Source organism: Topomyia yanbarensis, chromosome 2 (genome assembly GCF_030247195.1).
Source record: "Topomyia yanbarensis strain Yona2022 chromosome 2, ASM3024719v1, whole genome shotgun sequence".
NCBI classification, from domain to species: domain Eukaryota; kingdom Metazoa; phylum Arthropoda; class Insecta; order Diptera; family Culicidae; genus Topomyia; species Topomyia yanbarensis.
The window spans coordinates 467044002-467060315 of record NC_080671.1 but is presented as its reverse complement, the minus strand read 5'-3'; the positions used below and the strand labels follow the sequence as shown (position 1 = coordinate 467060315).

Here is a 16314-nt window from a genome sequence, read left to right as displayed (position 1 = left end):
CTGCATAAGAACGCCTTGAGCGTTCCTTAAGGGAGCGCTTAATTTTATCCCCGCGCTGCTTGTACGCAGGGCATGATTTAAGAGCATGTGAAGGGCCTCCGCAGCAAATACACTTTTCAGTTTCTTTGTCGCAAGAGTCATCCTCATGCTCTCCTTCGCATTTGCCGCATCGTTTCTTATTTCCACAATATGTGGCTGTGTGGCCCAACTGCTTGCAATTGCTGCAGCTCATGACCCGCGGTACAAACAGGCGAACTGGTAGGCGAACCCTGTCAAGGAGGATGTAGTTGGGAAGAGAGGACCCGGCGAATGTCACCCGAAGCGAGCCTGATAGAGAGTAGGTAGTCTTACCTCCCTCGGTGTTTGCGGTATACAATTGTTTGCATTCTAAGATCTTAATCTGTTCAAGAGAGGGGTCCTTAAAGCAGCCAACCCCGTGCTCCAACAGTTCTTCGCATTTCAGGCCCGGTTCGGACACTACCCCATCGATTTCACAGGCCACACAAGGCACGTACGCTTTAAATTCCCGCGTAAAGCGCTCACAGCAAGCAATCGCGTTTGCCTGGCCGAGATCACTCACTAGAACACGTATCTTGTTTGCCCGAACACGTGTTATCTGAGTTACGGCCGGGTAATTAGCAGTCAGATCTCGAGAAAGTTTTAATATATTAACCGGTTTCTCTCCGGTCCGAAAATATACCACCCATGGCCCAGAGGAACCTTCTGGGTACTGCTTTATACGGGGAGCAATGCGAGTATTAGGGGGATCAGGGACTTCCATGATTGCATCAGATGGTATTTCGCCCTCGGCCATTTAAGCACGAGGGCAGAGCGTTATATAAACGTGAATGTGTCTTATTATTTGATTACAAGGTAGAGTAAAAGTAGGGAAAAGGAAAGAAAGCAAACGAGGAAAAAAAATAAAGCAAAACTTATCTGCAAACAACGTCGATTGTTCCGCACCAGCGAAAACAATGTACTGGATTTACTGTCGGCACCAGCAGAACGGCTGCTAACGAACGAACAAAGGATGACCTTGACTCACTAAAATTTACACACCGAGCACCACTGTGAAATATAACGATCCGTTCCGTTCAAAGGTTGGGAGACGTATGATCATGCACAATTTGTTGGTGAGATAGTTTTTGTTTTATATTCTGACAGAAGTTTCGTGCTTTCTTTTATAGTGAAAGGCGGAGAGGCGAAGATAGCAAAGAAGTAAATTATAAGTAATATTAATATGTTTATATTGAACGAATTAGAATCTCAACGACGGCGCCTGTAATTAAGTGGCAAATCTAAGGTATCTTAGTAGTAATCTGATGGTAGAGTCGCCGCTCTGGTATCGGTGATAGGCACTCAGTGCAGCAAGAGACCGAAGAAAAATAAATAAATAATAACAATAATTAGGCTGTCCACCTTTCAATACCTTCATTGGTACGTTAAGAAATAAACATAGTAAAACATCGAAATTACTCGAATCTATTAATATGAGCAACACAATTCATTTCAATAATTCACTACCACAACTATTAGCAGTTGAGTCATAATCTGCCACAATCAAAAATGCAACCATCTACCAAAGAAGCTAACTAAATGCTATATCACTTAAACTGCAATATCATACAAAATGTAAACATAAATGAATAAAAATTTATGTTAAAAAAATTCATTTCAATACCAGTCGAATGAAACAGTCGAAATAGGAAACCTCAACTACCTACGGGATACGTTCCATTTGAGCCAGTATATTCTGATTCCTGATTCTGACGGCCTAAAATATTTTTGATAAGGCGGAGTGTCGTACAAATATAACATAAATAGTTATGTACCAGACTACAACTCATAGTGGAAAATGCTTAATGTGGCCGCGAAAGTACCGTGAGACCTCAAGAAGTTTAGGAGTCATGTTTAGAGGTTTTCATGTAGATGTGTTCATTCGCAATCCCTGATGTGATGAAGAAATGAAAATTTGCCACATGCGCGGATAGCTTGCCAAACAAGGATTGTGTATCGAATTTCGATATCTTCTTCCACTTCTGTACAGCTTCCTTGTGCAAATTTTTTCCACCTTGTTCGTTGCCGTTCCTGCTTGGTGCCTTTCGAACTTTCTATACGTGTTGTAGAAAACTTTTCATTGTTTTTACACAACATGAATTGGAACTTGAATCGAAATGTTGTATTGACGTTTGAATTGGTCCAATACTATCCTGGTCATGCAGTACTCCGTTTGATTATATGATGCTCTTTAAATGTTACATGGCACGTTTGAGCATCAGCGGCTGCTCATTTTGGGAGCACTTCAATACCAAATACCAAAAGGTTGAGCTTGTACGTCGAGCCAATGAACGATTTGAAAAAGGATTTTTCAACATCGTTTTTGAACGATGCTGAAGCAAAAGCTTTTCGATGGCTTTTCGTGACGTTTTGCATAGTTTTCTGAGAATATTTAATACAACACACGCTTTTAGGGGGGAAGAGGGGGTACCACAAATTGTGTCATGCTGTGACATATGAGGAAGGGGGAGTATGCTAGATCGTTACGTAACATGTTTTTACTGAAGAAAAAAAATTTTTCCCGGAATTTGTTACGTAAAATGAGAGGGGGGGGTATAGAGAAATTTGTGAATTTTTGTTACATGGTGGGAGGTGGGAGTAAATTTTGGGCAATTTTTGCGTTACGTAATTTATGAATGGTCCCATACGAAAACGTTCAAGTTGAAAAGCTTATTTTCGACCGAAAGTGTGATTGGGTGAAAATCACAAAGTTCCTATGCTTACTTAGTTTCAAACGAAATTTTCTAAATAATGAATTTCCAATTCAAAATCTATGGATAGTCCCGTTCACTCGACACACGATCATCTATAGGACGAATGTAAAGGGCGAACACGAAATTATTGCGACACATTCAACAGGGCATAACTTTTTTACCATTGGGTAAAAATCAACCAAATTTTGCACACTTTCTCATTGATGTGTATTGTTTACATGCTGTCAAACTCGAAGTCGTGTTTTTCGATCCAACGAAAATGGAGGTGAACCAACGCAAGTCGAGAGAACAAATTCTTTCCAAACACCTGGAATTTCCTGACCTGTCGCACCGGCAGTTGGGAAAAATGTTGAACATTCACCATTCAACCGTCTCCAGAGTGTTGAAGCGGTTCCAGGAGCGGTTGACGTTGGATCACGGCAAAGGAGCTGGAAGAAAACCGGGATCGGAGAACAAAAAGACGGAGGGAAAGGTGAAGCGGATGATTAAAGCAAATCCCAACGTCTCAAGCCGTGATTTGGCTAAAAAGATCGGCTACGTCCAGAATGCAAAGAAGAGAGCTGGACTACATAATACAGATCTTCCCAAACCGCGATGAGCGGCAACAATCGACGGCTAAAACTCGGGCACGGAAGCTCTACGAGAAGATGCTGACAAAATATGGCTGCTGTGTGATGGACGACGAAGCGTATATAAAAGCCGATTTTAAGCAAATTCCGGGGTTGGAGTTTTTCACCGGCAAGAGCAAGTTCTATGTGGATGACAAATTTAAGAAGAAGAAAATGTCGAAGTTCGCCTCCAAATATCTCATTTGACACGCCATCTGCTCTTGCGGACTGAGGAGTACGCCTTTCGTGACAAAGGGCACAGTAAATGGCGAGATCTACAAATCTGAGTGCCTCGAGAAGCGCCTTTTGCCGTTCTTGCAGCAGCACGACGAAGCTCCGCTATTTTGGCCAGATTTGGCATCATGTCACTATTCTAAAAGTGTCCTGGAGTGGCCAATTCTGTCCATTTTGTTCCAAAGGACATGAATCCACCAAACTGTCCGGAGCTGCGCCCGTTGGAGCAGTACTGGGCAATGATGAAGCGGAAACTTCGGAAGAGCAAGAAGACAGTCAAATACGAGAAGGACATGTTAAGAAAATGGAAAAAAACTGAGAAACTGGTACCGAATGATACTGTAAAGACTTTGATGGAGGGCATCAAGCGAAAATGCGTTCAATTTTACACTCAAGGCTCCATCGATTAACTTTTCTTTTGATTTTTGAAGTAAATATATGTATAAAACTACCCTAAAATTTTGGTTTGATTTTAAACATTATAAGAAAATTGGCATGACATTTTCGGTGTCGCAATAATTTCGTGTTCGCCCTTTAGCAGTACCACTAATGGCCTTTTCGGCGAGAAACGGGGCCAACGCACACGACACGGAAAATGATCGAGATAACGCAGTTCACGACGAAACTCTTCGCGAATCCGGCTCGAAGGACCATATGATTCTGTGAGGTCCAAAGCGATAGCGAACGGTCGAAAAAATGCGCGTTTCGGAATGAGAGTATCGGTTAACGTACAACGATGGGTTTTGTGTTGCTAAGAGAGCAATTTATATTTCGCTTCCCCTTTTATACAATTCAATGCAAGTGCAAAACAATTTTTATGTGTATATATAGAATGAAGTGGTACAATTTCCATTATTTCAAACATGTGCAACTAGATATGTAATTGGTAATAGTGTTTAAAGTCACACGAACGATGTGGGGAGTGCCCATAAATCAGGCCACACCACTATGGGTCACAGGGGCGGTTTTTTGGTACAAAAATCAATATCTCCCAAACCGTTCATTTAAGAAAAATTATGTCTGAGAGAATATTTGTGGGAATAAAATTGGCTTTCTTTTAAAGTAAAATGTAACTAGGGTGGTCCTCTCGAACATTCTTTTCGAAAAATTATTTTTCGAACGAAACGGTATAGCAAGGTACTTACTTCAGCAAAGTTGTAGAAAAATGTTTTTCAAGAAACATTTTCAAATGCATCAAAGTTATAGCACTATCGGTTTTCATGTTATAATTATTTTTATGCTTTAACTTAGGGTGTTTCTGAAAAAGTCAGTTTTTTAACTATAACTTTTTAAGTAGTTACTCTATCTTAATACTCTCTATGAAGCAATTTTAGTACTTTTCATTGCGCATACTTTTGCTGAAGAATGTGAAAAGATATCATTTTTCGTTATCGAGTTACGATCATTTTTTTTAAATAAAAATGATAGTTTTCAATGACCTCTAACTCAGAAGGTTGCAAAAAGTAGCAGCTAAATTTGTACTCTTTTGAAAATGCATAAAAAATACTATCAAATATCTCGAAATCAACTTTTGCTTTTTTGTCCTTCGATGTCTTATATAAACAACAACACCACGAGTCGTGACAGTTTAATTGGTATCAATCCCATTCATGTATCGAATCGCAGTAGCCGACGACTGCTTTGATGAACGCGTGTAGTGCTTTGTATTATTAGTTCCGTTAAAATGGATAAAAGAAAATCATTCGATCTTTGGAAAGTGACCACAGGTGAAAATAGAAATAAAATAAAGGCTGGGTTTGAGAAAATTATGAGATCATTTGATGTGGGAGAAAATGAGAAAAAGAATTTCGCTCGGAATGCAAAAGCTGTAGCAATTAAAACATGTAAAAGGTTTGATCAATTTTGGAAAGACAGTCATCAAATTGAGACGAAAGTGCTCGATAAAAATTCGAAATATTTTGAGAAGCTGTTAACAGTTCCAAAAAAAATGCACTTCCTCCCAAACTAGTATTCAGAGAAATTCGTCGCTTACTCAGAACAGAATGAAGGGTAATCCTTAATTAATTCGCTTTTTAAAGTAACATGCTCTACATTTTATACTGTTTATATAATGTTCAAAATTATAGGCCGTCCAAAAAACCGAGTGCATGAATTGTGCTTGAAAAGGAAAAGGAAACTTAATCTTTGGGAAAAGAAACACGATTCAGATAACTATAGCGACGACGATGCTGATGATGTTGATGATTGTGATTATAATAATTATGATGATGTCGATTATAATAAAATAGTTATGTAGAACAGTAAAATAAATATATGCCTGAGCCTAACGTTTTCAATATTTGTGTACATATATTTGACAAGCTCAAAAAATCATTTAAAAACTCGACCTTTTGATCTAGTAAAGCAGGTGCTAAATGGCGATGACCAGGCCCTTAACCCATTCATGCCATTTTGTTTGTGGACAACAACGATTTTAAACAGCTATAACTTTTGATTGAGGCGAGATTTGCTCACAAAAACAAGTAAGGCGCATTAATGTGATTATTGCCTTTAATTTGAGTATTAACAGTTACAAGGATCAGCTCTAGAACTGAAGTTATTGCTATTAGTCTGATTGGATTCCGATGGAGCAGTGCTGCCAGGGATAGTTTACGTTGACGACGGAAAATGATTTTTTCATATATCTTCGATATAGTGCAATATTATTGAAAACTGATAAAACTTATCAATTTAGATTGTCATTGGCTACGTTTTCTACGTAATTGGACTATTGTAATTATTCTAGGAGAATTGCATTGAGCATTGAAAGGTAAAAATTGACCAGCTTCTAGCACTGCCATGGAAGCACCTATCTTTATGAAAATAGGCTTTTCGTGTTTCTTGACCCAACCGTTTTCAAAGAAAAATAGTTTTGAAACCCTACATGCACTAGAAAAAAGTTGGCCATGAAAGGGTTAAAAACAGCCGTAAGCTGATGTCATTTGATCATAATGTTGATGACAACATTTTTCGCTGAAGGATAAAAAAGCAAAAGTTGATTTTGAGATACTTTGTAGTATTTTTGATGCGCTTTCAAAAAAGTACAAATTTAGCTGCTACTTTTTGCAACCTTTTGAGTTAGAGGTCATTGAAAACTATCATTTTTATTTAAAAAAATGATCGTAACTCGATAACGAAAAATGATATCGATGCACATTCTTCAGCAAAAATATGTGCAATGAAAAGTACTAAAATTGCTTCATAGAGAGTATTAAGATAGACTAACTACTTAAAAAGTTACAGTTAAAAAACTGACTTTTTCAGAAACACCCTACGTTAAAGAAGAAAAATAATTATAGCATGAAAACCGATAATGCTATAACTTTGATGCATTTGAAAATGTTACTTGAAAAACATTTTTCTACAACTTTGCTGAAGTAAGTACCTTGCTACATCATTTAGTTCGAAAAATATTTTTTCGAAAAGAATGTTCGAGAGGACCACCCTAGTTACATTTTACTTTAAAAGAAAGCCAATTTAATTTCCAAAAATATTCTCTCAGACAAAATTTCTCTAAAATGAACGGTTTGGGAGTTATTGATTTTTGTACCAAAAAACCGCCCTTGTGACCCATAGTGCACACCTTCTACAGGAGGAAGGCGAAAAGGTTTATAATCGAGTTAGCCAGAAAAGTTAACGGAGAAAAATGTGTGTTTAATTCAGGGACTTTGTCACTTTTTCGAAGCTTACGATCCCATCGTAGTTGGCCAAAGTCACCAAAAAGAGTTTAATTGGGCGCCTGTTAACCAGAAATACAAAGCCCAGCAAATTAGAAAATATTTGATTACTTTCTGCGTAATTTAGATAGCGAGGTAATACCGGATTATAAGGGAATTTCATTGATGACCTGAAGAGTACGTAACCCACACCTTTCTTTTGAATGTAATATTAATAAAGTAGGCCCACATCATGGAAAAATGGGTGAGATTATTTGACACATACAAATATACATACATACAAGGACACAAATAGAGACATTTTCCGATCTCGACGCACTCAGTCCTCTGGACGTCGCTTAAAAAGTCTAAATTTCGAGCGATTGCATAATTTTCTATATGGGAAAGGCTAAATGCTTCAGAGAATGTCATGTGTAACCGCACTCTTCAAAACTCATCACTCCGGGACCAGAACCCCGATCCAAGTGAAGTTCGTCACCAGTTAATGAGGGTACTATACCTTTCATTTGAGTTTGTGAAAATCAAGTTAGCCATTCCAGAGAAAGAGGTGTGTCCTCGAAGCATCTGGTTCCACGATAAGTAGCCATAGTGGTCAAATAGGATTTAATTGGGCGTCAGTGAAGCTGAATTGCAAGTTTCAGTAATACCGAAAATATTTAAATGATTTTTGCACCTTATAGAGAGCAAGCTAATTCCGGTTTATAAGGCAATGTGATGTGTGACCGCTTTCTTCAACTCGTAACTCCGGAACCAGAACTCCAATCCAAATGAAATTCAATACCGACTTATAACGATGCAACACGCTTCATTTAAATATAATATTGTTGAAATTGGCTTAGCCATCTTTGAGAAAAATTAATGAGTTATTTTTTACACATACATACATACATCATTTCCAGCGAATTTCCTACGAACACGGTGTGCTATATGGCGGATTACTGATTCAACGTTCCCAGTGCCTTTGTGCTGCGTGGTAAGTAAAGCTAAGCTATTACGTACTGGGGTGAAGTTCGACCAGCCCATCGCTGCTAGCTGGCGTTGTTCGAAAGTGGTTCCAGTTGTCATCGTGCACAAGAATAAGAAGGCACCTGTTGACACTATTTTCCAATTGCTATCCCAGTTTCTGAATCAAACCACCTCCTCGGCTACCCATCCCCCAAACCAAGAAGTCAAGTATTAGCAAGAAGGATCGACTAGTCCTTTCATGGTGTTATCCCAATCTAACGATAAGCCACTTAATGTAATTCAAATTGTGAGAACCTGACAAAAGGAAATACAACCGGCATTACAAAGGTTTCACCAAATAAGATTGCTGCGAACAGTGTATGTGTACCTTCATGGGACGTGGAGATTGATGGTGTGATCACCGAGTTGCGTCTAACCGTCGAAGACTTGCTGCATCACGGATTTTGCCGTCTCAAGTATTGATCGCATTAATCAGTAAAGATACTCAATTGCGCTCAGTATCGTAGATGGGATGAGGACACATCCACCATTAGACCTCTATATTGGTCAAGATTGGTCTGCCCGTTTACCTTTTTGTACCACGGATCATGAACTGCTTTAAATGTAAAAAACTGAGTCATACGGCTACTGAATGAAAGATGTCTCTACTGTTGGCATATGGTAACTGGACATGTCCCGCGTAAAAATTGTCCAGCAGAACTCCTTTTGATCTTTTGTCTTTTAGTGATATAGATTCTGGAGGCCACTACAAAGTGCCGCAAAAGGACCTCGATCCCAGATCACAGGTACGGAGATCTAATGAGGGGTGGCTCTACAACAGCCTCTTGTAGAGCTCGTTCTCAGAATCGGATTTAACATGTACGAACAGAACAAGATATCAATTTTCAAGGCAAATGTGAATATGATATATTTTATATTATCTAATTTATACAGGAAACGTGTGGTTTGACGCTTCGACTGGCGATGCTGATAAAATGTTTTATCCACTAAGGAGAAAATTGTCTTTTGCGAAGCCAAGAAGCACATGCTTAATTTTTTCTGCCGAATCTCAGCATTTTTTGCAATTTTTGCCTAGATTTGAACACCCAAGCACTCGGTAAATTCATTGTTAATCTCAGTAAAAGCTCTAATTGTTTTGCTGAGATTCGGAAAATATTTCGCTAATTGGCGTATTTTAGTTAGAAATTATACCCTTCAGAGATATCAGTATAAACATTTGCTGATTGCCCGGCTGAGCAGGAAATTTTCGAGCTCAAATAAGTGTGGATCTCAGGATGATGGTTCTGTCCCATTCCAAGTAATGGGTTTAGATCTTTGGATCGTACTTTCGAGCACTATGTTACACAATATCTTAGAGAGTACATCGCCCGGCTGTGTCCATCTAACGTCACAAACGAGTCGAATTTATCTCCGGCTATTTTGACCCTTACAGTGTCGTATGAATCTGCTTAATCAGTTACGTCGATAAGCTATGTCCAAGCATGTTCTGACACAGTTCATTTCGTTTCACTGAATCGTACGTCGTCTTGAAATTTACAAACAGATGGAGAGGCAGCATGTTGTATTTTCCAGGGTAAACATCTGGTTAGTCATTGATTGTCCTTCTCGTAGCCCGCTCTGGTATTCACCGACAAAAGCTTCAGCCAACGGGCGCAGTCTGCTAAACAGAACATGGGAGCACCTTAGAGGGGGCATTTGTCATTTTACCCATTTTTATATAGTTAATATGAAAAAAACTACAATGAAAAAAACAAAAAGGAAACAAAAATAGTGCTGCCTATTTCTTTGATTTGTAGGACAGGAAACAGTAGTAAACCGTTATATTTAGTACATCCCCATACTTCCTCAATGGGCGCCATTGGCTATTCATTCATCTCGCAATACGTCTGATGACAAATTGAAACCCCACACGAATCGCATCGCAAGCATAATGATGTGGCATGCGTGGGAAAAAAAAACGAACAGCGAAAGATCCCAATCTACTTCCTTCTGCTAACGGAGTTGTTGTAGCATAGATTCGCGGACTCTACTTTTAATCGATTCTCACTAGTATAAAATATAGCAATCTTATTTTATTACAAAAAATAACTATTTTGCGTCGTATTTCTTTACACATCCATTAAGGACGTTTTAAGAAGAATTACTTTAATACTGCTAAGATTTAATGCGTATTAATGTGTTGCGTAGTTTTGTCTGTGACTGCATGTTTTCCTGTTATTTATTTTCTACCCTAGTAATCGAAGTGGGAGTGAGAAATGATTTATCGATTATCTCACGAGAAGCTTTCATCGAACCAGGGTATCGAGTAGCAGGAAGATCCATCATCAACTAAATCATTTGGAAAAGATGCTGATGATAATGAATTTCATTTGCTGGCATTAATGATTTTGATGGATGGATTGGAATAGACTCGGTGTAATAAGCTGTCGATGTTGACGAACTGAGTTCTCTTCTCACTAAATCTCATTCATACAACTTCCTTCCTGCATGGAAACGCTTGGTGATCGACCATTCATAAAACATGCAACAACTTATGTCTCAATTTTATTCTCGAAACAGGTCCCGATGACGATCCGTTGCCGAACGAGGACGACCCGGCGGAAGACGGTGACAACCACAGTAAGGAGTTCATCACAATAAAAGTCACAAATGCCGCCGATTCGAGCGTGGACGGAACCGATGCTGAGAGTGGCAAACTAACGGCGGGAGCGGTGACTCCCCGCGCTAGCGATAAACATCAAAATGGTCCCAACACGACGACAACCAATGGCGAGGGGGATGAACACGAAGTCACACTGCACGGCGTCCACAATCAGTCGCATCCGCCGCAAGGAAAAATCTTCGGCTATGTTAAGATCAGTTGCCTGCTGGTGGTGTGGCTTATTTTCACCGGTTTCCTTATGTCTAAGAACGAGAAAGAGCTGGAATCGCGACAAATGTCCGTGCCAGAGGGAAACGTCAGAAGTTGGTGTTAATTCGTCGACGCGAGGGAATGGTTGTATACCTAAAAATATTTCATTCACTCGTTACAGCTTACATACTACCGGACACACCCCCCGGATCGAGGATAGGGATCTACCTGAAAGGTGCCTTTTTGAATGACCAACAGCATAATATGACAAGCAACTACGTTTCGGTTAACTTACAACTGCTCTACACCAGCAGTAATGGTTCAAATTTAACCTACATACAGGAACATGACGTGAAACACATCGAAGTGAGTAATTTAAAACACAAAACTATCGAATTGATTTCAAAGTACATCTATTTTGATTTACAGAATGTGACAGACGCCTGGTTAGTGCCGATCCCAGCTAATACCGAAATGATCGACCGGCAGGACGAGATCACTCGAAAACACGTGTTCGACATTGGCACTGCAAGTCACCGAAAGGTTCTCAATGGGAAGGCAATGCTGCGCGTTCGATTAACGACCAACGCGGACACCGATGTTCCGTTCAAGTTCACCTACGATCCGACACCGATCGATAAAGAGATGGGTGTAATTTACGCAGCGGTTGTTCTGCTAGGTCTTTACGTTCTGATTATTTGGGAGATCGTAAACCGCACGTTTGCGGCGATCATTGCCTCTACTCTGGCGATCGGTGTTCTAGCCGCTATGGACGAGAGACCCAGTATGCCGAAGTTGATCTCGTGGATTGACGTTGAAACGCTTCTGCTGCTTTTCGGTATGATGATCATGGTGGCGATTCTTTCGGAAACCGGTATCTTTGACTTCCTGGCTGTTTACGCGTATCAGGTAACCAATGGAAAAGTTTGGCCACTGATCAACTGTTTGTGCGTATTTACGGCCGTTTTATCGTCGTTTCTGGACAACGTGACGACCGTGTTGCTCATGACGCCGGTTACGATACGACTGTGTGAAGTGATGGGACTGAATCCGGTTCCGGTGCTGATGTCGATGGTGATCTACTCGAACGTCGGCGGTACGCTGACACCGGTCGGCGATCCGCCGAATGTGATCATCGCCTCGAACAGTTACATTTCGAAGAGTGTGAGTTTCAATAAAATTTCGATGAGTGTCATATCTGATGCTTAATAAACTGATTTCCATTTCAGGGAGTTAATTTCGCCACATTCACACTGCACATGGCAATCCCGATAGCGATCATAATGGTCACGACCTATTTCCAGCTGCGAATGAAATTCCGGAACATTAACGATCTACGATTCAGTGAACCCCAGGATGTTCAGGAGATTCGACACGAGATTGCTGTGTGGCAGCGTGCAGCCGCATCGCTATCGTCCTATTCGAAGGATGAAGATTTGGTTCGAGAAACACTGCTCAAAAAGGTTAACCGGTTGTCGCGAGCGCTCAAGAAGAAGTTGGTCAGTGGTTCTGTCCCGGTGGAAAGTTACAAAGCAACGCTGGAAGAACTGAAGGGAAAGGTATGTGTTTAGCAAAGCTTGAATTGGTCGAAAATAATATTCGTTGTCCTCCAACAGTATCCAATCAGGAACAGAGCGCTGCTGGTGAAGTCCGCTTTAACCCTCGCCTTTGTGATCACGTTCTTCTTCCTGCATTCGGCTCCAGATATTCAGAAGCTTTCGCTCGGCTGGACCGCGCTTCTGGGAGCCATACTTCTGCTGATTCTTGCTGACAGGTACGGTTTTCGTTAGACGATTTGAACGTTTCATCATTTTTCTTGTGATTCAACAGGGAAGACATTGAATCGGTGATTGCCCGCGTCGAGTGGTCCACCCTGCTCTTCTTCGCTGCCTTATTTATCCTGATGGAAGCCCTTGCCGAACTCGGCCTGATCGACTGGATCGGAAAGCAGACGGTGAATGTAATTTTATCCGTATCGGAGGAATCTCGATTAGCTGTTGCCATATTAATTATTCTCTGGGTAAGGGACGGCGACTGGTTTTCCGTCGGCAATCGTTCACAATTGTTTCTTTCAGGTATCTGCCTTTGCATCCGCCTTCGTCGACAATATCCCGCTAACAACGATGATGGTGAAAATTGCCATCGGCCTGGCCGAAAATGAAGCTCTTGATCTGCCCCTGATTCCTCTTGTGTGGGCACTTGCCCTAGGAGCTTGTTTAGGAGGTAATATGCTTTGTGTTCTGAAAAGTACATTTTCAACCTACACATTCAAACTTGCAGGTAACGGTACATTAATTGGTGCCTCCGCTAACGTAGTATGCGCTGGTGTTGCTGAGCAACATGGCTATAGGTTTACCTTTATAGAATATTTCAAGTAAGTACCAATTATTTTGCTTAATTCAAAATTGTCTGTAACCATCCCACCTATCACATTTGTCTTTGGCCTATGACCCCAGCATGACAGCTAGATTGGGTTAGTCGGGTCGTTGTAGTTTAATATTGACGTCATTAAAATAGGGGAGAAATATTCCTGGGCCGAGGTGGCTTCCTTCCTTACCTTATTCGGACATTTCGAAAATTTGGAATATTGAATATGATATGAAAAATATTCAATCAATTTATTCCGTATCATAACGTGATGTGTCGTACACCTCCTCAACAGTTACCGCTCGAGTTTTTTGATCCACAAGGCCCACCAGATTGAAAATTTCATGGTCTTCGTAGTCGCAAGTGGTTTCGTGCGAATATTGGCCGCAATATATTCTTTCGGACAGTACGGTAGTCGAAGTATACTCTGCTCACACAATTATTTAATAACATTTTGCCTTATTTTTATTTGTTTCGAATGTCGGCTAGTTCGTTCCGAGAAAATGAAATGGATGCAATTTTGGTTGTCCTCCATGATACAAGTAGTTCTGAAGCTTTTTTGCTGGTATCTAACGGGGATAACAGATCGAAATGGTGAGTTAAACGAAAAGAATTATGTGAAAAAAATCCCTTCCAGTGGCGGAATTCGAACCTGCAACCCTTGGGACTCCGGCCCAGTGCACAAACTCTGTTCCTAGGCTATAATGACGTCCCAGGAAGAACACATGATTATCGCATTTGCGATAAGATCATATACTACCGCTGCTGTCACCCAACGCATTTGATCTATTTAATTTCGCCAGAATTTTTATTATCATCTGATGTCTGATTTTCCTACTTTACCCATCGTACTTCGGTGACAAAGCTAATGAAGACTGTCGATTTCTGGTCTGTCACCCACCGAAGTACGATGGGTAATGAACCAAACTCAGACATTAGACGATAATAAAAACCTCTGCCTTGGTATCTAACGGTGATATTACCTAGATCAAATGCGTCGGGTGGCAGCGGCGGTTGTATATGATCTCTCTCTAGATGCAATGGTACGATCACTGTTGCCAATGCGATAATCATGTGTTCTTCTTGGGACGTCATAATTGCCCAGGAATAGAGTTTGTGCATTGGGTCAAAGTCCCAAGGGTTGCAGGTTCAAATTCTGCCTTTAGGGGAATTTTTTTCACATAATTGCTTCTGTTTAACTCGCCATTTTGATCGGTTTTCCCCGATCGACACCATAAAAAAAATAAACTTACGTCAATACCCAAAAAATGAATTAATTGTTTAAGTAGTTCTGGTTCTCTCCAACATCCTCTAGTAGTTTTCCGAGCAAATCTGCTTCGCTGATTGCAACGTACACGAATTCCATAGACGTCGACGACACCCACTGTAGCCGATTTCCACATGATGAAGTTCCTCCTGCATACAGAAACTCAAACCTTATTCTTGAATGCGAACGCGCAGTCTGTGTCCGAATAACCGAAAAGTTGAACATCTTGGTAAATTAGCTTGGTCGTCTATATATCCTTCGTACGAAACACTGTATTTCCCATGCGAACGGGTTGCTAGCCTACTTCGGAACCTAGTACACTTGTTGCAGCCTCACAATATCAGTTTTATCATTCTCCGTTACCAAGCAAAATTTGCTGCTTCTAACTCGAACCGCCGTTATTTTACTACTTGACCAATACTCCCCTTTTTGTAAATAATGTAAAGCTAAATTAAATGTAATGCTGATAGACAAAAAATAATAATAAACGAATATTATTGCTGTCATCTATCCTACGCGTACTGCTTTCCGCTCCTTGTGTTAAATTTCATTCTCGGTGATGAGCAATGGTCAGATCTACCCTCTGCTGCTTGCTGCTCGTTCCGTCTGTCTTCTTTCTCGCTCGTGTTCGCGTCCGTGTCGTCGTCGCTAGAGCAGCTTTGATTTTCGCTATTAGCTGTTTAGTGATTTTTGTGTTTTCAAGTGACTCTGGTATAGCCGTTTTCTTTTTTTATTAAGTACTTCCTTAGGTATATTAGCTATTGATTTGAGGATACCGTGGAATATTGTTTGTTTAAAATAGTTTTGGTTGTAGTGGATGAATTTTCATTGGTTGTTTCGGTACATGGCTTTCCGGTGTGTGCCGTCTGGTTACGGAACTGGAACATGAGCGTCTGCCCAGGGTATGTGTATAACATTCTTTGGATTTTGTTAAGGAAGAAGTTTTTTCCAAACCGTGTGTTGAATATTCATGAAAATCAATCAACTTATGTAGAATATTGTTGCAGTACAGCTGGTTGATTTTCATTAAGTTTGTTCATTTGTCCTTAACACCTTGAGATGATCTGCATAAGAAGGTCAAGTAAGAGGGCATGAGTTGTGTCGTGTCCGAGTATATTTTGCTCCATCGAACTCCTGTTCTTTTATTAGTCGTTTAGCTGAGGCTGGCGCTGTCGTGTCCGTTTTCATTTACTTCTTTCCTAAAACTGAAGCTGGATTCCCTGTAACAACAACCAAGACCTGCTGATTTAGGATGGTTCATTTCATTGAACTTTTTTGCATGAAGACAAAAACAGGATATAGGTTAGGGAGATTTATATAAAAATCAAAGAGTACAGTAGAACGAATAACGGCTATGATTCTTCGAGAAGTCAAAAGCTCAATATTAGTATAGTTTTTATTTCAACGCGCTCATTTCCTACAGGTTGATTAAGTCACATTCGCACCATCCAAACACCGTGGAAAGTGCCAGGGAAAAAGTTTCACCAAGTGTCATTTGTGACGGATTTCTCTTCTTCATACTTCGACATGAATCTTTTAATATAATTATATATATATATATATATATATATAT

The 16314-nt window shown here is 40.2% G+C and overlaps 1 protein-coding gene across 9 annotated transcripts in view; it reads left to right on the top strand.

Moving 5' to 3' along the window:
• Positions 1-16314, top strand: part of LOC131686153 (P protein) — a 436886-nt gene that overhangs the window by 402805 nt on the left and 17767 nt on the right. For all 9 annotated transcript variants that reach the window (XM_058970335.1, XM_058970338.1, XM_058970336.1 and 6 more), the window contains 8 exons: positions 10816-11220; positions 11289-11473; positions 11537-12271; positions 12337-12666; positions 12724-12881; positions 12938-13127; positions 13183-13330; positions 13388-13481. In XM_058970335.1, the coding sequence (XP_058826318.1) occupies positions 10816-11220; positions 11289-11473; positions 11537-12271; positions 12337-12666; positions 12724-12881; positions 12938-13127; positions 13183-13330; positions 13388-13481 (2245 nt within the window). The remainder of the gene's footprint in view (positions 1-10815; positions 11221-11288; positions 11474-11536; positions 12272-12336; positions 12667-12723; positions 12882-12937; positions 13128-13182; positions 13331-13387; positions 13482-16314) is intronic.